Raw genomic sequence first — 24,870 nt, 5'->3', positions numbered from 1 at the left:
GCTTTATGGCAGTCCGTTCTTAAGTACGAGTTGTCCGTAAGTTGAACGTTCTTAACCTTTAGGTATTAATATTACACAATAGCCCTCAATCGATCAAAACTAGGAGGTGGCATCAGATTAGATAATACACCCTCCTAAAGAAGACTGTGGGGCCTCCTTGTTTCCTTGAATAGGCTACTGCATATACACACATCATGGTAGCTTTAACTTTAACTGTTTTCTTGGGATAGTGTGTTGCAATGTTGTTTGTAGCTTTATACTATTATTTTCAGTCAGACATTTTAGATGGCTGCTGCCCTTTAGTGGCAATAAGGGCAACTGGGCAAATTTATATGTCATTTTTGGGCATTAGGAAGCTTAGACATATTATTATTTATTCTTCTTCTAGCCTTAATACAACACCGCTCATTCACCATTTGTGTGCTTGTACCTTTATACTTTTATAGTTTTAAAGATGTTTAAAAAAAATCACTCAAAATTAATCCCCATTAAAAATATAGTAGGGACCAGGTTAAGTTTTGTGTACAATTGCACTGCATCCACTGCCATCTATAAAAGAAAAAATCTTGAAGGTCGATTTCTGTTGTTGAAAGCTGATTATGCAATGAATATTTTATCTATTATCCAATTGCTACTATACTGTGTACTTGCTAAAATTAACAAAGCAGTGTTACAGTACAAAAAACCTCACACAAGTCTCTTCTCCAAAATAACACTCACATCAGTACTTTTGCTTTGATTTATGTGTTAATTTCAGTCTTTGGTAGCACTTTATTTAATCACATTATATAATCTCTTCCTTATTCTATTTATTTTTTTCTAGTATTTTTCTAGTACTTTTCTTTGTACAATTTCTAATGGTTTTGTCTAAAACTCTAAAGGTTTCCATGTAAGAGTGCCTGAATACATTTTCAGCATCAGTTTAACCTCTCTGTAACTCAATATCTTTAATAACAGCCAAAGACATCTCTGACTCTGGGCTCCAGAGTTTGCCGTGAGACTGTTAAATGTGAAGAATCTGGAACAAAAGATCATCATGGACCACTTCAAAAAATCTCATAGCACGTGAGTGTTGTGTACAAAAATTGTTTATTGGAATTTTGTGGTTCTTTTATTTTAAATAACTTCTGTACTTTTAAACATAGAGGATATACAATGGCAGTATGGACACAGTTGATAATTTAATATTCTGTCATAGAAGAAAAGACAAAGAAAGAGAAGAGGGAAAGAGAGAATCAATCTCAAGATTTCAATCAGTAATAGAGTGGAGTACACAAGTCCATCAGGGACCCCCTAAAACATACCTTCTGAAGACTTTTAAAGAGGAGCTGGTTGAGGGTGGAATGGTCAGAAGATGTTCATTTGGAGTAAGGGATCCCAGCAAAATGACCAGAACCATAATGATGGTGGGAGAGACAGGAGCAGGAAAGTCCACCCTCATCAATGTGATGGTCAACTACATACTACGAGTGGAGTGGGATGATAACATCCGGTTTGAAATTATTGAAGATGAAGGAAGAAGCCAGACTGAGTCTCAAACCACTGCTGTTACTGTGTATGAGATCTATGGACAGGAAGGGGTTCGAGTTCCATTTTCTCTCAGAATCATTGACACCCCTGGTTACGGAGACACCAGAGGAAAACAAGAAGACAAACTCATTGCTGAAAAGTTGCACAATCTGTTCAAATCTGAAAATGGTGTTCAGCAAATCGATGCAGTGTGTTTTGTCGTGAAGTCGTCACAAAATCGTCTCACAGATACTCAGAGGTACATATTTGATGCTATCCTGTCTTTATTTGGGAAGGACATGAAGAATAACATCATGGCTCTGATTACGTTCCACAGTAAGGGGAAACCAGCAGCCCTTGAAGCCATTGACAAAGCTGGTGTTCCCTGTGCCAGGAATGAGAAAAACCAACCTGTTCACTTCAAATTTGATAATGTGTCATGGAGAGATGATGATGATGATGATGATAAAGAGGACATGAAAAACAGCTGGGCAAAGGGAGTGAAAAACATGCAGAGCTTTTTTCAGTACCTGAACACAATGGAAATGAGAAGTGTGCAGATGACTCAGGAGGTGCTGATGGAGCGTATTCAGCTGGAGGCTCGTGTGCAGAATTTACAGGAGAGGATCAGAGAGGCTGAATATATACAGAATGAGCTCAGACAGACACAAGATGTAGTGGAGAAACACAAAGACGACATAGATGCAAACAAAGACTTTACATATGAGGTAGCTGTGTATTATATGGAAAAAGTCAAAACCGAACAAAAAGCTACTAGCTGCCTGAAATGTGAGAGAACCTGTCACTACCCCTGTAAATTCATACCGGGAACATTCTGGTGTGCTGCAATGAAGGGGAATAAATGCACAGTCTGTCATGGGAAATGCAAACCTGAAGATCATGTCAGAGAATACAGTATGTATGATTTGAAGACAAGAAAAGAAAAAAAGACCTCTGGAGAAATGAAATTAAAATATGACAGGGCATCAGGGGAGAAGGCCTCAGCAGAGAGTCTGCAAAATACCCTTCAGAATGAGCTGAAGAAATCTGAGGCAGAAAAGAAGAAACTCATAGACGAGTCATACAACTGTGTTGTCAGACTGAATCAGATTGCCTTGAAGCCTGACTCACAGTCTACTCTTCAGCATCTTGACTTCCTGATTGCAAGAATGAAAGAAACTGAAGACACCGTTCGGGTTCAAAAGCTGAAGAGCATAAAGAAAAGAACAGAAAAGGCACTCAAGAATAAGGAGGGAGGGAGCTCTCTACCTGATAAAGTTTCTGATTTATTCAAATAGCTTCACAAGAAAGCAAAGAAACCCTTGCTGTAGGAAAGATATGAAATCTGAATGATCAGATAGGTTAAATGAACAGAATAACAGAATAAAGGATGACAGCTGCATGTACATTATACTTCAACATTTTGAAGCTCATAAAACATTTGCAAAGTTTCAGGGGAGTTTTTACATATTACTGTTATTTCTTGATGAGTAATAGGGCTACATAGATCATACTGTAACAGTTTCAGTCAGGAAACAAAATCAGGAACATCACAGAAAGTGTGTTCCAAAGTTTGAATTCTCCCAGTTGTTGCTACAGCAATATCTGTGTTGGTGTTTTGCCTCAAGGGGTAGAGGTAGGGTGACCATATGTCCTCTTTTTCCTGGACATGTCCTCATTTTGGGACCTAAAACATGCTTCTCTAAACGAGGATGTGTCTGGGAAAAGAGGACGTATGGTCACCCTAGGTAGGGGTTGCCTAGTATGATATTCCCATGTCATATATCCTTATGTGCTGTAACGCTGATATTGCATGGGTGATTAGTAAGTGCATAGGCCCAGATTCATTTTAAGGATCTGTGTAAAGCAAATAGCTAAATAACTAAGCAGCTTGTGGGAAATGGGTAGAAATATTAGCTCTGCTTTTGGCTTTTAAATTACATTATTTACTCCAATATAAATGTATATTACTGTGTACTAATGGGTGATTTGCAATAATAATTGTATGTGCATATCACAGTATCGCTGCTGTCTGCACATGGGCAGAATTTGCCAGTGAAGGTGTGTAGAAAGTACAGGAAATTTAGGGTGCTGTGAATTGTTGATCCTCGGTAACAACTGTTGAAAGAACATAATAAACATCTATAGTAAATGACTTTGACAGTGTATTTGCTTGAATTCTACTGTTGTTATTATTTTCACAAATAATAACCCACCAGTGTACATAAGCACGAGACCATTACACATGTAGTGTCTTGGGTAGAGACTGCGTGTTAAATGACTGGTTACATGGTCATTGATGGGTATATTCAAAACAGAAGAATACACATTCTGCCTACCTGTGTTTTTTTTTTTATGTCTGTCACAATTTAGATTTTTTTTTTTTAGATTTTTAATTGTTAGTTTATGGAGTTCTCCTCTTCCTGTGAAATGATTTTGTTCATGAAAGTTGTGATTGATATAAACCACATCATCTGTACAAAATGATACAGCAACACACTTCTTGGTCGGTGGGAAAGAAATGAAGTGTGGAAGAACAATGAAGATGTGTTTCTCTGAGTGAGGGGGAGCGCAGCAATAGCCACCTGACACAACACATGGCAGATTCAGCTTGTGTTGCACAATTTACACACAAAAGATGACAGTAATCTGGAATTCAAAATGACAGAAAAAAAACACACACACACAAAAAAAAATCTGACATTTACGAGGGGCGAGTGGGAACCCCCCAGTTAAAAATACAGGGTAAAAAAGCCTCCAGTGGAAGTAAAATTTGACAGTTTCACATACATGTGTTTATATGTTTTTTATGCAGCCACATTAATGTTATTATTATTATTTTTCATCACCATATTGCATATCACATAGCTCACTAGCTTGTAACATTAAATGATTCGTTTATGACAGTATGTCAGAAACCTAGATCTGTTTCAGTAGCTGCTCCTGTCAGTATTCTCCAGCAGCGGCTAAAATGCATCTCCATAACATATTGGCCCTAATACAGAACTTAATTGCTGCTTTAGAAGAGACTGCAGATCTAACAGTGCTCACCTGCACTGGGGAATGTATTACCGTTACACAAATCCCTTTCTTTGTGCCTTATTGCAGTAAACAACGGCACCGCTGCAGTCTATGAGAAATTCTAACTAATCCTGAAAGAACAATCACCACACAACAGCCCAAAAAATTTGATTTTTCTCTACAGCCCAATATTTAGTATGTTGTAGTTGATAAATATGATCGTTTCATATGTTCCGTCCAAAAACGTACTATTTTAAGCATTTATTGTCATATTTCGCATGTAAACGACAACTTTTATTATACACAACTGGCACTGAATCGTGACCCGGAAGTACTTCTTGTGTGGGTCTACCCTGTTTTGTAAATAGCTCTCTCAAGATAGCTAGCTAAGTGCGTAGCTAGGTGGCCAGAAATCGGCTACATTAGATAGGTTATATTAGATACACTAAATACTGTAAGTAAAAACACTACACGGCATTAACCTGAGCAGTTGTCAGGATGATTCCGACGGAGGACGCGTCAGCGCGGAAGAGGGAGATTGAGGAGAAATTAAAACAGGTTAGCATGCTAGCGTCCCAGCTTGAGGAGCGCTTGGAAGGAAGGCATCTGCCATCAGATAGCTTTCTAGCATCCGAAAGGACAACCAGAGAGGAGAGGCTGGATCGTTGTTTTTTACATAACTGTTGTGGCTGGCCAGCTACAACATGTTGCTAGCTTGGAGGTGACAAGATAAATGTGTTATCGTCGCTGGCTAGCTAACCAGTTAAATAATTACACAGACTGTTAATTCACTACACAGAGCTGGCTAGCTGTCTGACAGGCTAGTTTACCGAGAGCAGGGATCGTTTCGTTGCAAACGATGGTTATGCGGACAAACTGATGTATTCAGCTATCGCTAAAATTCGATATTTACTGGCATGCTAGTTTGCCACGTACGAATTATTGCTATAGAGATTCAGGTATTTACGTGGCCATTCATAACATTATTTAGCAGACGTTCTTATCCAGAGCGACTTACACAGGTTACAACTTTACATGTTAATCATTTATACAGTGGGATATTTATTGAGGCGATTCTGAGTTAAGTACCTTGCTGATGGGTATAGTAGCAGTGGCTTAGTGGGGAATCGAACCTGCAACCTTTTGTTGACAAGCCCTCCTCCTTACCACTACGCCACACTCCCGCCCACATGAAAGTTAATAAAAGGTACTCCATCCACTCCTAGTTAGCTAGCAACGGTAAACAGCGGGAATGCATTTTCTGGAATAGCGGCGAAGTTTTATAAATGCGTAACAGTTTTATGAATGCATAACAATGAAAATATGTAGGGGGTAGCGGCGGTTAATATCTCTGTGGCGTTCCTGTCCAACTAGGAACAGGAAACGCTGTCGTTCATCCGTGAGAACCTGGAAAAGAGCGATCAGCTAACCAAAGGCATGGTAAGCAACTAACGGAAAAACACATGACCGCACACCCAGTGTCATATTCAAATGAGTGTCCATGTGACAATCACGTCACACATGGCGTTCATTTCTACGTAATTGAATATTAGTGTTACATGAAATGTGGGTAATTTCTTGTGTTTCCCTTGCGTATATAAAACAGTTAAGAGCAATACCCAAACTTTTAGTTGTATATTTGAAGATATTGGAATAATCAGGACAGATCTGACCCTTGATAAACAGAAAGCAAACTTGTTATTGCCACCTGGAAGGTAACGCCTGACAGGTGACAGGCATGCTGTTGAGAGAGCCGGGGCTTTGAACCTGTGTCCTCCAGGTGGCCATCCTGTCGTCGTTCGAGAGCCGGCTGGTGCAGCTGGAGAACTCCATCATCCCCGTGCACAAGCAGACGGAAAACCTGCAGCGGCTGCAGGAGAACGTGGACAAGACCCTGTCCTGCCTGGACCACGTGATCAGCTACTACCACGTGGCCAAGGACACGGACAAGATCATCAGGGAGGGGTGAGGCAGCAAGGGCTGCCGGGATGGGGGAGGGATGGGGGGGGGGGGTGGTCTGAGGTTGCAAGGGTTGCTGGAGATGGGAGGGAAGGGAGAGAGTGGGAAGGATGGGGGGCAAAGAGAGAGGGAGGGAGGAAAAGGAGGAGGGGATTGAGTGACAGAGCTGGAGGGGAGAGTAAGGCCAAGGGGACAGAGTGATGAGCAGATATATAGAGAGGTAGCAGGATGGAGAGGATGGCGAAGAAAAGGAAAGCGAGAGACAGAGGAGGAATGGTGAGAGGTGATTGTTTAGTAGAGAAAGGGATAGGAGGGAGACATGGAGAGAGGGGGAGGTAGGTGGAGAAGGATGGCAGTCTGCTGATTTGGGGAAAATAGAGAAAGAGTGCAGAGACAGCAGGGTGTGGAATGGATATCAGAGCACTAGACTGTCAGCAGCTGCTATGATTCCAGTTACAGGGGGACCAGAGTACTGCGGGGGGGGGCTGCAGAGGTCAGACCACTGCACTGAAGACCAAAGTGGGTCTCAGTATTTCGGGGTATTACTACTGAGTGAAGTATTTATGCTGAACAAAAAACCATAACAATTCATTAGTCAATGCTGTGCATAAGCGTTGTTCCATCTTGGATGAGTGTGAGGTTAAAGCAGATAAGCAGTGTGATGTGGTATGATAAGCATTACATTACACAGTACTGTGTGTGTGTGTGTGTGCGTGCATGTGTGCGTGCGCCTGTGTATATGCATGTGCGTGTGTGATTGCGCATTTGTGTGTGTTTCAGACCTGCTGGCAGACTGGACGAGTATCTGGCTTGCATTGCTAAGATCCAGAAGGCAGTGGAGTACTTTCAGGACAACAATCCAGACAGCCCAGAGCTCAACACAGTGGTAATGCCCTACACATTTACGTTAAAGTCACAACGCATAAATCACATTCATCTCATACTAAAATCCCCTACAAGGCAAAGGGCGTGTGTTGTGGCCGAATTCCCCCCCTCACCTGGTCTGTGCGGTTTGCGTGCAACTTTCCAGAAAGCGCGCTTTGAGAAGGGGAAGGAGCTGCTGGAGGCGGAGTTCCGGGCGCTGCTGACCCGCTACAGCAAGCCGGTCCCACCCGTCCTGATCCTGGACGCCATCGGGGTGGACGAGGAGCTGGAGGTGCAGGAGGAGGTGACGCTGGAGCACCTCCCCGAAGCCGTGCTCCAGGACATCATCTGCATCTCCGGCTGGCTGGTGGAGTACGGCCGTAACCAGGGTAACCGCCTCCCCACTGCCGGCCCCCGGGGGGCGCTCTCGCTCAAACAGTCACTTCAGTTTGGGTGCACCTTATTGGGGTGGCTGTACATTTAAAATGAATGTAAAATGATGAGTAAAACAATATGATTGCAACATAATAACATAATAACAACGATAATGAATTAACCTGAATGTCACCAGTTGTAGTAATGACAATAACAAAGCATAAATCACAATAAAATATTGAAACTTTACTTACGATTTTAACATATAAATGTTTCAGTAAAACTTACATATTCTTGCTTAATTTGAAAAGTTAGTCTCAACCAGCACAAGCTGTATTTTTGTCTTGTATTTGTGTCTTGTATTTAATTCTGTCTGTTGGCCGCCCTACCATAAGCCTGGTCAACCCTCAGATGAGTAACCATTGAAACTGAAACCACTCGGACAACTAGGGATGCTCTTACTTTCCTTTGCCAGCAGGTGGGAGTAGAGAGAAAGATAGGAGCTGTTGTGAGAGTATGAGGACCAGAGCAAGTAAAACGGATCAGTGTTAGAATTAAATGGCTTCTCTTTGTTTGGAAGATATGGTATTGTAGGGTGATTGTCTGCGTACTGTTATAGGCCAATGTACGGTTGCAGTGTGTGTGTGTGTGTGTGTGTGTTAGTTTGCTGTAGCAGTCAATATGTATGCTTGTATGCATGTCTATGTGCACAGAAGCTGTCAGTGTCTTCAAAGGCTGTGCCCAGTGGTGTGGAATTAAGGAACTACTGGTGTGTCCAGGTGTTTGTTTTAATGTTGAATCCAGTTCAGAGTTTGTGTTCAGTGAAGTGATGACTCTTGATTCTCGACTCTCGATTCAGAGGAAGGACAGGTCAGTGAGGAGGAGGAGGAGGAGGAGGAAGTGGAGACTCAGTCAGGCAGGAAGTGCAGCTCTGTGAGGAAGGCAGCCCAGCTGAGGACCCAGTCGTTAGACAGAGATGTTCCTCTGGGGGCCCTCCAGGGCCCCTTCACTAAGATGGCCTCCCGGTGGCAGAGGGACAGGCTGAAATCAGCATCGTTAGACAGGCACCCTCCTCTCATGCCCTTTCTGACCCACAGCAGAGACAGGGCCTCAGAACGGCTGAGTAAGTAAGAGGGAGAAGGCCAGGTGAAGCGCAGCGCACCTTAAACTGAACAGGAATATGATAATGGGAACCCCTTCACAGACAAATGTGTGGGCTCACAGAGAGACAATGTGACAGCAGTTTAAAAAACACTTATCCCCCATAAGACGTATCCCCCATCAATAATTTGAGAGTATTATTGTCTTTATCTGAGTTTCTGCTGTTACATTGCTTATTGCACCATGTGCTAGCTTTCTCCCTTAGAACTTTATGAGTGCACATCTGTCTCCTCTCTTTAAAGCAGTCTCTATGGATGTGTCAGAAATGTGTCTCTGTCCTCTCTTTAAACCGTCTCCCTCCTGTAGACGGTTTAAACGTGTTCCTCTCTGTCTTCCCTCGGCAGACTTCATGACGGTGTACTTCCAGGTGCGCTCGTCCCAGCTGGACCGCTCCATTAAGGGTCTGAAGGAGCACTTCCGCAAGAACAGCGCCTCCTCCGGAATCCTTTACTCCCCCGCCGTGCCCAACAAGCGCAAGGACACGCCCACCAAGAAGGCGCCCAAGAGGCCAGGTCAGGGAGAGCCCCGCCCTCACACCAGCTGCTCAACCAATCGGCTGTCTCACTCTAATCTCACACCGCACTCTGAATTGCAGCTGGGAAAATCTGTTTTTGACACGTCAAAAGTCACCCGCCACCACAGACAGGCAATTGATCCTGGCACATTGGACCTGTATCTGTAGTGTGCAGCTATGTTTCAGTTAGGGGTGTGTGTGTTTGTGTGTGTGTGTGTGTGTGTGTGTGACTGACTGAGTGAGTGAGTGAATGTGTGCATACGTGCGTGTGAGTGTGTGTGTGTGTGTGTGACTGAGTGAACGTGTGTGTGCGTTTGTGCGTTCGAGCGTGTGAGTGTGTGAGATCGCATTCATGCGTGTGTATGTATCAGCACAGAATGTTCTGTGTTGGGTTTTCCCTGGGTTTCTGACTGACCGAATGAGACGGATTCCACGCCTCTGTTTTTCCCTTGTCGTTTAACCCTTTTTCCCCCCTTCCGTTCCTGTTGATTTAACCTGCTGTTGTCTAATGAGCATGTTCTCTCTCTCTCCTTGTTTGATTTGTGTGCGTTGTGATGACACTCCTCTCCCTAGTCTACATCCCAGGTAAAGACACAGCTTTAGTGTGCCACGCCCCGTTGCTTGCCTCTGTTTGCTGAACACCGTGTTTAACTGCAAATGAGGGTCACCATGACGACAGCCCTAGTGTCCGATCCATGCTGGAATCCCGACGCTGTGCGTGACCGTGGGATTTCACACGCCCTGACATTAAACTCATTTAAATTACACATTTGGCCAGCGTTTAGCTGAAAGAGTGATTCGGCTTTGCCTTTGAGCTAGTATATGCCTGTAAAATGATGCCATCGTGTGGCACAAAAAGACAATGATGGATCAGGGAAAGGGACTAGTTGGCATTTTTATTGGTGTTTCAGTAAAATGCAACTAAGAAAGAGGGATTTACTTGATGTCCAGTTCTTTGGAGTTTGACCTTTTTAGTATTATTGACGCAGGCAGAGTAGAATAGAAGATGTTATGTTGCAGTTGAGATGATGTTGAAGAAGATAAGTTGTAGTGTTAGCAGCTATAGCTGCAGCCTCTTGGTTGTTCCTGCTTAATAGATGATATGCAGAGCCATGCAAATTATTAAGATGTGGATATGAATGAAAAATCATAATATGAATCAAAAAAGGAACAGAGAAAGCATTTGGCATGTTTCATCTCAGGGTGGCTGGCTTCCACCAGTCAAGCAGGGGCATAGAGCAGGACAGAGAGCGGGGCACTTTTCGAACTGTCTGAGTGACCCGCAGCCACGCCCTGCCCTCTCGCCATAAAGGAGGAGACCTGTGTTCCCACCTCTTGGCGTGGCTGTGTCACATCTCCACCCGTTCTCTGTTAATGACAAGCTTACCCACATCTCAGTGTTGGTACAGTACTGTGATAGGAGACGTCGCATTGAGCTTAAACGTTTCTCAGCGCTATACACCATCGTGTGTAAGACTGCAGTCCTGAGCCATGCTGACATTAGAGCAGAAAATGCCAGGGCAGTGTGTAGTACCATGCAGCGTAGTGGTAGGGAGCAGGGCCACTAACCGTAACGTTGCTGGTTCGATTCCCACTTTGGCACTGCTGCTGTACCCTTGGGCAAGGTACCTAAACGACAGTAACGTAATGTAATGTGATGTTTTGAAGTGCTTCCCCAGTGCTGGTTATTGCACATTACCTGGCTGTACTGCTAAAAAGCTTTACTGTCCAGCTAAAGCAGCATTGTAGAATTCATGCAACGTGGCTGTAGTGGTTGTAAGAATAGTTTTTCATGCATGTTGACTGTTGCTGTTGCTAGCACAGATGGCATTTGGAGTATAGATGAGGTGAAGCCTTCCTGTTAAGCCAATTGGTTTACATGTCATAGAATGGCTTAGCTAAGTCAAAGATTCCTCCAAATTTAAAGTGATATCAAAGTCTCAGTACGCTCACTTTCTAAATCCTGAACCTGCTACTTCACATTCCATCACAAGAATGTGCTGTCTTTGGAATTCATTGGCTCTTCATCTGCTTAAGTGGTGACTGGAGTTCTTTAGGCACTGAGAAAGGCAGTGTGGTGGCCTCCCTGGTCAGCTGGCTGTGAACAGGCCAGACAGAGAACATTCCATCCCATGTGGTCGCATATACCCCCAATTCCTGTAACATGACGCAAATAGCATGACGTCACAAAGCTTGGGGGACACGCCCCACAAAAGTGTTCCACAGCATGATGTTGTTTGAGATTGCAGCTTCCATAAACTGCATTTGATTTTCACTCAGCAGTTGAAGCTGTTGCACTGAATGCCTACTAACACACTAACCATGTGCATGTGCAAGCCTTCGTCCCTTGTGCCACGAGGCTTTGTCTTACGTGAACCTGATCAGTTTACTGTATGACTCACAGTGACATGAACAGATTTCCAGTCATGTGTATTTAACAATGCAGTTGCTTTTTGGAGGTATTATTGCTGCGGATTATTGACTTGTAATAACAGCCCTGAACATGAAAGCATTTGTAATTGTGCATTTGGTTGTTGGCTGTTTGATGTGTTGGTAACTGACCTATGTTTTCTCTGTTTGCTTTGCTTACGCGAGTCATTCTCTGTTGTGTAGTTGTTTGGTGTTGTGTCCTGTGCCGTAGTTGTGTAGCTGTGTAGTTGTGTCAGTGCTGTCTCACAGCCATGGTGGTTGGGGCAGAGGTGGGATGGTGTGATGGTGTGATGGTGCTTGTTCTTCTCTCACTTCCTAGCTCTCCTCTCTTCCTCCTCTTTTTCTCGCTCCTCCTTTTTTCCGGGGCCTCCTCTCTCCTCTCACGCTCTTCCTGTTTGGGCTGCTTCTCTCTCTCTGTTTCTCCGTCTCTGTGGGACGCTCAGGGACGATCCGGAAGGCTCAGAACCTTCTGAAACAGTACTCCCAGCACGGGCTGGAGGGGCGAAAGGGGGGCTCTAACCTCACTCCTCTGGAAGGTAACGCATCCTCGCCTTTTCGGTGTCCTCTCGGTGTCCACCCCCACCCCTCGGCCACCCGTCCTGCATCCTGTGCTCGTGGGTTTTACTCGGGGGCCAGACTGAAGCCGGCCCGTCGTCACAGATCCTTTGGTAGGGGTGTTGATTGGCAGGTGCATTCATTGACTGATTGGAGTACTCTGCCTCCATGCATTCATTGGCTGAGTGGAGTACCCCGCCTCCATGCAGTCATTGACTGATTAGAGGACTCCGCCTCTCTGTCCTTGAGCCGCTTGGGGCTTGAACTCACTGTTCCACTGAATCACAGCATTGCAGGTCAGAAAGGACCTGCTGCCAGATCAGTGGAGTGACTGCCAGTCAGATGGAGAAGCCAGCAGGCCTGGCCATGGGCGATAAGCAGGGAGCGGAAATGTAGGGCTAAAAATGAGGCCGTTCAGAGGGAAAACCAAAGCTTCTGTGATGACCGTTTCGGCAGATGAGCTGGCCCCTCACACACACCGGGCCCTGTGGCCCCCGGTCCCCCTCCATTGGTACGTGCTGCTTCCCCCCCTGCTGGTTGCTTGGTGGTCGGTGTGTTTCTGTGGGAAAATCCCAGGTCAACCTCTTGGCCCAGACAGTGACCCGGTTTTAACCCTGGTCATGTGACCCCACTCCACTAGGCCACGATCATGACCTCAGGGTTAAGCACCTTGTTGACGCCCTGAGTGAGAAGCAGGGGGCGTCCACAGGTGAGTATGGGGAGGAGGAGCCAGGGTAAGGGGCGGGTCCAGCCACCATGGGCGTGGCACTGGGAAGTTATTCAACAAACCAACAAATGGGACCTATCATTCCATCATTATTATCATTATCATTTGTCTTAAAAGGTGTTAAATTATTCATATTCTGCTACTAGTCAGCTCCCAATTATCTGGCCACTGATTATCCTGTGTGCAGATTATCTGTAGCAGTGGTTGAAAACATATGCATGTGAAATTTTTTTTTTTACTCTTTATACATGTTGGTAGTAGGGATAGGGGTCGGTCACATTATTGAAGAGGAAGGTAACAAATTATGCTACCGTTAAAATGGTAAGTTGAAATACAGAAATAAATCTTCATTTTAGCCAGCTAGCAGCCGGTAGTTAAGTAATCATACATGGCAGTTTTAGATATTCAGCTTTTTCTTGTCTTATCTTCTATCTTGCATCCTGCTACATGTTTCATTCTTGGAATCAAGTAACTTCCTATATATATGTCAGCTTATTTCAAGTTTATAAACTGGCTCGCTGTCTTAAACTGAACTATTTTTGGTGGTATTTGATGATAAACTGTATTTAGTCTTTCAGAGGTAAATAAGCCATAAACGTTTTGTGGGCCATCCTTGTTTCTCAGATGGCTGTGCCGTGTCTCCTTTCTCTTTGCTGGGATAATTGGGAGTTGACTGTGTACCACACCGACAGCGTGACTATCTCAACAGAACATCGCAGCTTGAATCATCTTCATGTCGGCACTTTTTAAAAATGTATATTAGTGAAGTATACATGGGAGACATTGCAGCTTTGGCCCAGATCTTGTGATCCTTTCTTTATGTCGATGTTGTTCCCACATGCTGTTGGAAAGACAGTTTAATTCTTTGATTTAATGGACCAAACTTCTGTAACAAGGTGTCTAGCACAGTGATCTGCTTGTTAAACGGTTACATTCCAAAAAAATCTTTAAGAAGAAAAAACAGCAGCATCGTACATATAAATATTTATACACCTAAGGATGCTATTGTCGTGAATAATTAGAAAAGAATACACTGGACCAGCACCATACGTTGACAGATTTGTGTACAGTGTTAAATAATAATGGTAATATCATTGATCTCTGTCTTCATGTTGGTAAAACAGGAGAGTAGAATGGGGAACCGTGTTACACAGAGAACAGGTGGTTTACAGGTAGCGAGGTGAGGGGCAGAGGAGGTGAATGTGCCACATGGAGAGCCAGGTCAGGCAGTGAGGTGAGGGAGCGGTCAGGTGTGGGGCAGCCTCGCAGCAGGTCAGGCAGTGAGGTGAGGGAGCGGTCAGGTGTGGGACAGCCTCTTAGCAGGTCAAGCAGTGAGGTGAGGGAGCGGTCAGGTGTGGGGCAGTAAAGGACAGCCTCACAGTGAGGTGAGGGAGCGGTCAGGTGTGGGGCAGTAAAGGACAGCCTCGCAGCAGTGAGGTGAGGGAGCGGTCAGGTGTGGGACAGCCTCTTAGCAGGTCAGGCAGTGAGGTGAGGGAGCGGTCAGGTGTGGGACAGCCTCTTAGCAGGTCAAGCAGTGAGGTGAGGGAGCGGTCAGGTGTGGGGCAGTAAAGGACAGCCTCGCAGCAGTGAGGTGAGGGAGCGGTCAGGTTAGGGACAGCCTCTTAGCAGGTCAGGCAGTGAGGTGAGAGAGCGGTCGGGTGTGGGGCAGTAAAGGACAGCCTCTTAGCAGGTCAGGCAGTGAGGTGAGGGAGCGGTCAGGTTAGGGACAGCCTCACACGGTCCTGGTCTCACCTGTCCTCTCCGGTGTCCCCAGGGAAGGACGATGTGCTGGACATCGAGATCGACTCCTACATCCACTGCATCAGCGCCTTCGTCAAGCTGGCCCAGAGCGAGTACGCCCTGCTGACCGAGATCATCCCCGAGCACCACCAGAAGAAGACCTTCGACTCCCTCATCCAGGTCAGAGGTCACCGGGGGTCACCGGGGGGACAGCAGGGTTGCGTCACTTTGCTGCCCGCTTGCTTTTCCCTCACTTTGTTTAGGATTATCCTTTTGATTCCTTTCCCTGCTGTTACAGCCCAGAGAGATATGATAGTTCTGTTTTATCTTTAGCAGTCAGCAGCTGGAGATCACCTCATAATAATGTGCTTGGCCTGTTCTCATCATAGCCTGTCCTTATGTGATCCCTAGGACGTCTAAACTTTAAAAAATCTGAAATTTATAGAGTTCTTTGATTGTTTACATATACCACATCTATTGCAAAATAAGTATGTCTGTAATTTTACGTTTACGTTACATTTAAATTTCATTTCTACATGGTAAAAACATAGATATTGTATAGGTCAGTGCAGTAATAATGATTAGTGGAATATGCTGCGTGTTTTGTGATATGTTTAAGTTTATTTCTAAGGCATAGGCGCTATTTTTAAATTCCATAATTCACCATCTATTAACCTATTAAGTGCTTTTCCGTGAGGGGTGCCCTGTGATGTCACACTAAGTCATGGTGCGGCGATGGAGGGTGTGTGTGACCCCGGGCGACCTCCCGTGACCCCGGGTGACCTCCCGTGACCTCGCACTCTGCGCTGTTGCCCCCTGCAGGGAGCTCTAGACAACCTGATGCTGGAGGGGGACGACATTGTGTCGGCCGCCAGACGGGCCATCATGCGGCACGACTACTCGGCCGTGCTCACCATCTTCCCCATCCTGCGTCACCTGAAGCAGACCAAGTCCGACTTCGACTCCGTGCTCCAGGTGAGTGGGGGGCAGGGCGGGGCAGGGCAGAGGCCACACCTGTGTCACCAGACATGCTCTGTTGTAACACGCTTCAGATTGCATGTATTTTAGACAGAAAAAAAATCTTTTTCCACTGCATCACTTCGCTACATCACCTGCAGCCACGGCCTCTCTCCCCAGGGCACTGCTGCCAGCACCAAAAACAAGCTGCCCACCCTCATCACCTCCATGGAGACCATCGGGGCCAAAGCGCTGGAGGAGTTCGCCGACAGCATCAAGGTATGACATGATATGACATGTGCTTCTAATGTTGACTCCATATGTTTTTTTTTTTGCTTCTGTTGTACTCCACTTTTACGTCGCTTTGGATAAAAGCATCTGCCAAATGAGTAAATGTAAATGTGTGTAACATTCTGTAACATTGTGTAGAATTTGTCTTGTGCATGTGGACCTATGCAGAATTTTTTCAGTTTTCTCAAGATCTCTTCTTTTCACGCTGTCCTACGTTGGACAGAAGCTTGTAGAACAGAGCAGAGCTTTGCTGTTACGTGCTGGGGTATGGGGTGCTCTTTATTCCGGCTTTAGCACGATCCCTGTTCTCTCGTCTCCCCCGCAGAACGATCCAGACAAGGAGTACAACATGCCCAAGGACGGAACGGTGCACGAGCTGACGAGCAACGTACGATCGCTCTCTCTCTCTCGCTCTCTCCCTCTCTCTCTTCCTCTCGCCACCAGCTCAGGGGCTTCAGATATCTCACCATCCTGGCTGAGCGCATAGGCTGTACTTTTGCTATTGTTACACAGTTTTGGTAAATTAGAGGAATTGGTGTAATGGCTTTTTTTCCAGTATTTCTTGTAATGTGATTTAATTGTTTTTTTTTTTCAATTTAAATTCCTATGTAGCATGACGAGTCTTCATGAGAGCTATCGTTAGCATGGCTGACAGTGATGTTTCTATCCAGTCAGTAAGCAGTGCTGATGATGATGATGATGATGATGATGATGATGATGATGAAGTGCGGATGGGAGGAAGGTGTAAGAGTAGTTGGTTCCCCTGTGAATGTCCCGGGGTGGATTTAGTCAGGGAATATCCAGTGTGTATTACAGTGGGAGAGGGGTGGAATTGACTGACTCTGGGTGCTCTTTTGCCCTTCCAGGCTATCTTGTTCCTGCAGCAGCTGCTGGACTTCCAGGAGACGGCCGGAGCCATGCTGGCCTCTCAGGGTGAGGGGAGGGGTGTGGAGGGCCAGGCCCCAGTCTCCCAGTATCTTAGACCATATCCAGCAGAGAGAGGATTTTACCCCATATACTTGCACTGAGCTGGGAGTTCTCCCGGGTGCTGGTTCCCAGGGTGATTGTATTGTGCTCTTGTCTATGACAGTTATGTGATGTCATAATTGAGCTCCACCCCCACGCAGTGCATGCTGGCATTTAGCCCTGCCTATGCAGTGCTATCATAGAGTTACCCCCCGATAGCACTTCATGACTACATGACAGAACGATGTAAGCACTCTCCTGCTTAGAGTTTAATGCTTTTGAAATATCCAGGTTAACATAGAATGCTAAGTAATTGGAATCTATCACCCCCCCGTCTCCGGATACACACACAAATGTTGTTCATCTGTGCTGAAACAGCAAGCCAAGAGACCTCCTCCCCCCTCAGTTGTGCGCCCTGGAAAACGATCCCCTCATCCTCTGCATCTGAAACATTTGTTCCATCGGTGTGCGTTTGTCCTCTGGTTCCCCTTCACCGTCCTCCTGCTCCGTCTCCTCTCGGCTGCTTCCTCTCCTTGTCAGTGCTGCCTCTGAGCCACCAGGGGGAGCCCTCTGACCGTGTGTGCTCTGTGCAAGCTAGCGCGCAAACGCTGGCGCTGACAGCGTGTGAAAGGAGGTCACGCAGTGGTTTCCACCACAGTCTCTGCAGAAGTACATCAGTGGTACAGCAGATAATTGCATGTGTTTAAAAGCAGATACAGCATTTGTTCCCCATGCCTCTGTCCTCACAACTTTAATGGCTCCCCCTCTCTCATCACTCCCTTTGCACTCCTAAAGTTACTGTTTCGTTTTCCTGTATGCAGTCCCCTCAAACCTCCAGAAACCCCAGAAACGTCTCTCCCTCAGCCTCCGACCCCTCACGCGTCTCTGTCTTTCTCTTCTTCCTTCCCTCTCTTCTCCTCCGGTCCAGTAACACCTCATTCATTCCCCCCCCCCTCATCCGCGCCCCCTCGTTCCCTCTCTGGCTGTGATAGCTATGCTGACTCTGTACTAACGAGACTTTCTAACCTTTTTGCACTCTTCCTTTCTTCTTCTCTTCCTCTCTGGCCTCTGGCTTGTAGTCCTTGGGGACACTTACAATATCCCTTTAGACCCCCGAGGTAAGCGGACACACCCGCGGTCCCTTATTCGCTGTTGGGCAAAAAAAAGAGGGAGGGGCTTGTGGGGGACCGTGGGCGGGTTGAGGGGGCAGGAACGTCACTGATGCTAAATGGTGTAATCCCCATGGAAACGGCCCTGTCAGTGCCGTGCGGTTTCACAGAGTTAGAAATTCAGAATCTGACTCTCATATTACAGCTAGATACTTCAGTTAGTATTATATTACGCTGGTCATCTATTATATTGGAGTTTGTTATACACTTATGCAGTAGGTGTCTACTTGAAGTGCCAGAAAGGAGACTGGAAACTGGTGATGCACACGTTTGATTTAATTACAGTTAATGCAGTTTCCATGGCATTTAGCAGAGAGATCCCTTCATATCTGGTGTTAATTAAATTCCTGCTGAAGGGTTGCGTGGGTAAACAGGCAAAGAGCCTCCATGATGAAGAAGCAATAATTTATATAATAAGGGCTTTTAAGTGACCTTAATTAGGTTTATTGATTTTTAAGGGGATGGATGGTAAGAAATGAATTATTAGTCGTATGAACTTTATGGCTGAAAAGCGGTCGTAACCGTTTCACTGTTCTTTAATTTGCAGAGAGCAGCTCATCAGCGAGCAGCTACAGCTCAGAGTTCAGCCGGAGACTCCTCAGCACATACATCTGTGAGTGTGCCATTCAGTTTTTTCACCATTTTAATATTTTATCATTTTCAACTGCAGACTTTCAGGGGGTTTATCGTCATGCCTTTTCCCGTCTACCCTAACCCTCTCTCTCTCTCTCCCTCTTTCTCTCCCTCTCCCCCCCATCTACCCCTCTCTCTCACTACCCCCCTCTCTCTCTCCCTCTCCCCCCATCTACCTCTCTCTCTCTCTCACTACCCCCCTCTCTCTCTCTCTCTCTCCCTCTCTCTCTTCCTCTCTCCCCCTCTCTCTCTCCCTCTCCCCCCATCTACCCCTCTCTCTCACTACCCCCTCTCTCTCTCCCTCTCCCCCCATCTACCCCTCTCTCTCACTACCCCCTCTCTCTCTCCCTCTCCTCCCATCTAACCCTCTCTCTCTCTCTCCCTCTCCCCCCCATCTACCCCTCTCTCTCTCTCTCCCTCTCCCCCCATCTACCCCTCTCACACTACCCCCTCTCTCTCTCCCTCTCCCCCCATCTACCCCTCTCTCTCACTACCCCCCTCTCTCTCTCTCCCTCTCCCCCCATCTACCTCTCTCTCTCTCACTACCCCCCTCCCTCTCTCTCGCTCTCCCTCTCTCACTACCCCCCTCCCTCTCTCTCTCTCTCTCTCTCTGACTACCCCCCCCCCCCATTAATCTCTCTCTCTCTCTTGCAGTGAATCAAAAACATATATTGCGCTTTAGAAGCCATAGGTAAGGGAGGCTGCATGACCTGGTTCACTTTGTGAGTGACCTATCAGGGACTGTCTAATGTGCAAAGCATTTTGATTGGCTGAAATCGGCTTCTGCCTGTCCGCACGTGGTGATGCCACCCGTTAAATGGGACATGAAGCTCCGCTCGGCTACCACGTGTTGGCGAGTTCTCAGACCTCGGTGTTCTGGGCTCAGAGCCCTGGTTTCCAGGGAAACTGGAATAGTGATGGCATTTCAGAAGGGGTCGTCTGGATCTGTAACTAGGAGACAGGGTCATATCGATAAGGGGATCTCTAGTAGAGTGCTGTGTGGTTTACTGTAGCAGAGAATCGTGGGGCCATATGCTCACCTTGTTACATCAGCTCTGCCCTGTGGAGATTACATCATAGCAAGCAGACTACATGGTGGGGGAGTAGGCTGACGTGAGCTAGTGTGAAGATAACTTCTTAACAGTGTGAAAATGGCAACCCTCTCTAAGGTGTACCTTTAACGCCGGGGCAATGTGAGCACTTGGTGTTACACGTAGTTATCAGAGATCACTGAAATTTCACTGATATTTCTTCTGTGAAGCCTGAACCTTGGACACCAAGACAGTGGAGAGGTGAATACTGCCTTAGCCACTTTACCACCCTGTAGCTGTCTCCTGCCCGATGGCCAAAGCTATGTAGGGCTGTATCAATTCAAGTAATCACTTAATTCATTCATTCGCTCTTTGTAAACAGAGATTTGTGGCAGCAGTGGGATTGGGAGAAGTGCGGGTGAGGATGCTGTAGAGGACGGACGTCCTTGCTCTTGAGTGTGAAAACCCGTTTGGGCCTCTCAGGTGTGACCTGTTTGTAGTGAATTCTGCTGTTCTGTCAGAAAGGTTTCCTTCATGCCCTGCACTCTCGTGTGAGCAGTGCTTTGACAGTGGGCGCAGTTTGGTTTCAACACCATTCTCACGTGCATGGTTTGGTTGGGATTATTCTTACATGTGGATGGCTTAGTTTGAATACTGTGGGAACTGTTTGATGCCAGTGGGAGTGATTTTGGTCTGAATACTGCAGGAATGGTGTGGCTTGAGTACTGAGTGAACGAACTGAAGTATTGGTTGAATGGAGTTGTGTGAATGATTCGAACACTGAGTGAATTGAGAAAAACATGACTGGTTTGAGTGCTGTGGGAGTGGCTTGCTTTGCGTCCTCTCCTCACTCTCGGATGGTTTGGGTTCCAGGTAAAGTTCTGGGGAACCTGCAGCTGAATCTTCTGAGCAAGTCCAAAGTGTATGAGGACTCCGCCCTGAGCGCTGTCTTCCTCCTCAACAACTACAACTACATCCTCAAGTCCCTGGAGAAGTATGTGCTCGCTGTCCTTCTCAGAGCTAACCATCTCTGCTCACCTTCACGCTCCATGTAATGACTGTACCGACACGTACTGATCCACCTCATGTAACGGTCACACGGCCACGCGGTCCCACGGTCAGACTATGGTCTACACATGGATCATAACTTATGAGAGACCAAAACCAAGACCAGTCTGTTATCAGACTGACCTAACCAAGATATTATAGCCGCCATCTGAAAGTAACGAGAGAGGCTAAAGGCAAAACATCCATAAAGAGTGGGCTTCCAATTCAGTCCAGTTCAATTCAGTGCACTTTATTTACATGACAAATGTGCACATTTATAAAAAGTTTATATAACTATAGCAAACAGAGGAAAAATATTGTATTAAAGTATTTTTTCATTGTCATTGACTGTTCCTCAGATGGTGGCAGGCAGTGATATTCTGTGCTGCCATTGTGCAACATGTCCTCTCCTAAGAGGAGGGAAGGTTTTCATTTTTGGGTAGATAATCCTACACGTGGCTGGTAAGGCAGAGTTTGGTTCTGTGTGTATTGTGTGAGCAGTGTGTGAACAGTTTGGTCGACGGCGTGGTTAAGGCGGTCTCTCTCTGCAGGTCGGAGCTGATTCAGCTGGTGGGCGTGACTCAGAAGAATGCGGAGGCTTTGTACCGAGAGCTGATCGAACAGCAGATGCAGAACTACCAGCGCAGGTGAGAGAGAGAGAGAGAGAGAGAGGGGGGGGGGGGGGGGGGAGGAGGGAGAGGGAGAGAGGGAGAGAGAGGGGGGAGGGAGAAGGGGGGGGGGAGAAAGAGCGAGAGATGGGGAGAGGGAGAGAGAGAGAGAGAGAGAGGGAGAGAGGGGGGGAGGGAGAGGGAGAGAGAGAGAGAGAGGGAGAGGGAGAGAGAGAGTGCTAGTGTAAGCTAACTATACATTTGCTAAGGCATGTATGTGTGTGTGTTGCAGCTGGCTGAAGGTGACAGAGTGCCTGACAGACAGGAACATGCCTACATTCCAACAAGGTGCCAAGGTGAGGCCGTCCACCCAGCAGGAAGTGAAGATGAATGAATCTCATCATGAAGCGCTGGGCTTCAGTCAGATTCACACAGACAGACAGACAGATTCAGCTACCAAGCATTTTATTTTGTTTAACAAGAAACATGAATTTTGGGCTTCAGTGTGCCTCTGAACATCAAATTAGTTATTATCCTGTATACAAAAAAATTACAGAAGGGTGTGCATTTTAGTAGTGATAGGAATCTTTTTTACAGCTTACAAAGCTTCGGCGAATGACACAAGCAGAGGTCAGGAGAAGAGAAGGTTAATTGAACATGGCGTTCAAAGAGTGATAAATATTGGTAAAAATGACAGTCTGAAAGCTTTTTTGTCTGTGCAGAAGTGGCCACATTCGTTTTGTATTTTATTGACCACTGATAGATGATGGGGTGGGTGTCACCCTGCAGAGCGTGTAACTCACTCGCTCTCTCTCTATCTCTCTCTCTGTCACCCCTTTCTCTCTCCCTCTTTCTCTCTTTCTCCCTCTCGCACCCTCTCACCCCCTTCTCTGTCTTACCCCACTCCCTCTCTTTCACAGTCTTTCCCCCCCAATCCCTTTCTCCCGCTTACCCCCTCTCTCTCTCCCTCTCCTTCTCCCTCTGTCTCTCTGTCCCTTTCTCCTCTTACTCCCTCTCCCTCTGTCTCTCTCTCTCACTCCCTCTCTCTCTCAGTGGGTTGTCTTGGGTCTGTCAGGTTTATTCATGCTGAGATCACCTTTAGAGCAGTTCCCTGTTAAAATCCCTGTAAAAATGGTGAGCAGTTCTGCTCCGGATTTTCAGATCTCAGGTGGGATCTCACTCTTTTTCTCCTGTGTTTATCTATCTCTTCCCCTCCAGCTGAAGGATAAAGAACGTCAGATGATCAAGGAGAAGTTTAAGGTAAACATGGATGAATCAGTTGTGCCTGGGCGGTTACGATGACTCTGTGAGTGTGTGTGTGTGTGTGTGTGTGTGTGTGTGTGTGTGTGTGTGTGTGTGTGTGTGTGTGTGTGTGTGTGTGTGTGTGTGTGTGTGCGTGCATGTGTGTGCGCGTATGTTTGTGTGTGTGCATGTGTGTGTGTGTTGTTTGTTTTTGTCCATCACCTCTCTGTCAGCTCTGGTTTCTTAGATTTTCTCTTGAGTAAGGTGCTAACTTCGACTTGGAATCAGAGGTGATGTGGGGCAGAGAGTAAAACCATTACAAGATCATCAGTCTAGATAACAGTTCAGTTCAGGCCTTCAAGCCTGGACCAGTCAGACACCTAACAGCTGCAGTTCTGACTGTAGATTGACCTTTGCCCTTTTTGACTGTTCAGGGCTGTAATGACCTGAGACTGAATGTGAGACCGGGCTGTTTGTGGCTCTGCAGGGCTTTAACGATGGGCTGGAGGAGCTGTGTAAGATCCAGAAGGTGTGGGCCATCCCAGATCAGGAGCAGCGTGACGCCATCCGCCAGGCCCAGAAAACGGTCGTGTCCGAGGCCTACCGGGCCTTCCTGCACAGGTAAGATACCCCCAGGCTTTGCACATCAGGTGAGATACCTTCAAAACCTCTGTAGAGCAGGTGGGCCGCTGTTAACCTTCGTTGAGCTGGTGAGTTGTTGCATACCTTTGTAAACAGAGGAGACACTGCTAACTTTGGTAGAACAGGTGAGGAAGCGCTAACCTTTGTGGAGGAGGTGAAACTAATCTCTGAGACACTGCTAGCCCCTTTTGAGCAGTACATCACTGGAGTCAGGGGACAGCTGATACACCACTGAGGCTTATTCAAGATGCATTTTATTTTGAACCCCCTGCATGTGATATAGCCAATATGAGCATACATATTCATGTGACAGTGACTGAAACACTTAGACTGCTTGTTGCTTACGCTGTGGCATTGCATCCTCCCAGACTTGTGCTAGCAACCTTGACGAATAAAAACTATGTTTGCTTTTGTGAATGCTCAGCACTTTTTTAATAGCCATGTGCGGTTAAAGAAACAGTCCACAGCAAAGAAGATGAAGCAACTGCACTGAATGAGAACAGGAAAAATAAAGCAATATGTAACTGAACTTTGGTTTGATGAATGAGAACGAGGAAGATAAAGCAATATGTAACTGAACTTTGGTTTGATGAATGAGAACGAGGAAGATAAAGCAATATGTAACTGAACTTTGGTGTGATGAATGAGAACAGGTAAAGTTGCTACCTGCTTGATTACAGCACGTAACAGGTGTGCCCTTGTGGGACTGTCTAAACAGGTACAGCAACATCGCCTTCACCAAAAACCCGGAGAAGTACCACAAGTACAAACCCGAGCAGGTGGAGGACATGATCGAGAGGCTGTTTGACACGTCGGCTTGAGCCGAGTTTGCATCTCCCGGCCCCGTCCTTGTCACGTGACCGGAGAGTGTTACATACGTGTTCTGGGAGTCTGGTGTGTGTATATGTACATATGTGTTGTTGTGTTGTACATACATTATTTTCCATTATTGCTGGGACCTTGTTCATCTAATAAAGGAAGTTCATTGATTGTGTGTTGTATTGATGGGTTGAAAGTGCACAGACACACGTTGTCCTTTGGACCCTGCTCTAAGCAGCGGAAGAGTTGATCAGCAGAGGAGTTTCCATTGACTGTTCTTTGACAGTTTACTTGTTCTGTTTGTTTGCATTCTGTTTTTTCTATTATTCAGCCTTAACTAAACTGCTGTTACTGGCTGATTTTGGTATTAATCTGGGCTGAATACTGTTCTACTCAAGTAGAATACAGAGCGGAAACCCCACAGCAGGGAGTAAAAGCTGTTTTTTCTGTATGTAGTGCAGCTCTTTGCATTTTACAGATTGATGTAGAATCCCAATTATTCAAGACTCTGGGAGAGTTAGAAGTTTATCGTGAAATTTGAAACAAAAGCAAATAAAAAACCTCCAAGAACATGATCTTGAAATTCCAAATTGACACAAAAATAGACAAA

General features: G+C 46.1%; 2 protein-coding genes across 8 annotated transcripts; both read left to right on the top strand.

Moving 5' to 3' along the window:
* Positions 1-1,163: 1,163 nt before the first annotated feature.
* LOC118794511 lies at positions 1,164-2,827 on the top strand. Its single transcript, XM_036552772.1, has one exon. The coding sequence runs from the start codon at positions 1,164-1,166 to the stop codon at positions 2,805-2,807; it is 1,644 nt and encodes a 547-aa protein (XP_036408665.1). The 3' UTR covers positions 2,808-2,827.
* Positions 2,828-4,881: 2,054 nt separating this feature from the next.
* LOC118794183 (exocyst complex component 7-like) lies at positions 4,882-24,752 on the top strand. Of its 7 annotated transcripts, XM_036552376.1 has the most exons (22): positions 4,882-5,088; positions 5,905-5,970; positions 6,311-6,495; positions 7,270-7,375; positions 7,520-7,742; positions 9,234-9,401; positions 9,977-9,988; positions 12,277-12,369; positions 13,029-13,097; positions 14,890-15,035; positions 15,678-15,830; positions 15,993-16,091; positions 16,429-16,491; positions 16,970-17,036; positions 18,149-18,187; positions 18,786-18,851; positions 20,776-20,896; positions 21,501-21,596; positions 21,850-21,913; positions 22,776-22,817; positions 23,287-23,420; positions 24,160-24,752. In XM_036552376.1, exons 1-22 carry the CDS (start codon positions 5,029-5,031, stop codon positions 24,260-24,262), a joined length of 2,175 nt encoding a protein of 724 aa, XP_036408269.1. In that variant the 5' UTR covers positions 4,882-5,028; the 3' UTR covers positions 24,263-24,752. The 7 variants fall into 7 exon arrangements, with proteins under 7 accessions (XP_036408269.1, XP_036408270.1, XP_036408272.1 ...); XM_036552377.1 differs by lacking the exon at positions 13,029-13,097; XM_036552379.1 differs by lacking the exons at positions 9,977-9,988; positions 18,149-18,187.
* Positions 24,753-24,870: the final 118 nt, after the last annotated feature.

Source organism: Megalops cyprinoides, chromosome 19 (genome assembly GCF_013368585.1).
Source record: "Megalops cyprinoides isolate fMegCyp1 chromosome 19, fMegCyp1.pri, whole genome shotgun sequence".
Taxonomy (NCBI): Eukaryota; Metazoa; Chordata; class Actinopteri; order Elopiformes; family Megalopidae; genus Megalops; species Megalops cyprinoides.
The sequence above is the reverse complement of the archived record's forward strand: the minus strand, read 5'-3'. Positions and strand labels throughout refer to the sequence as shown.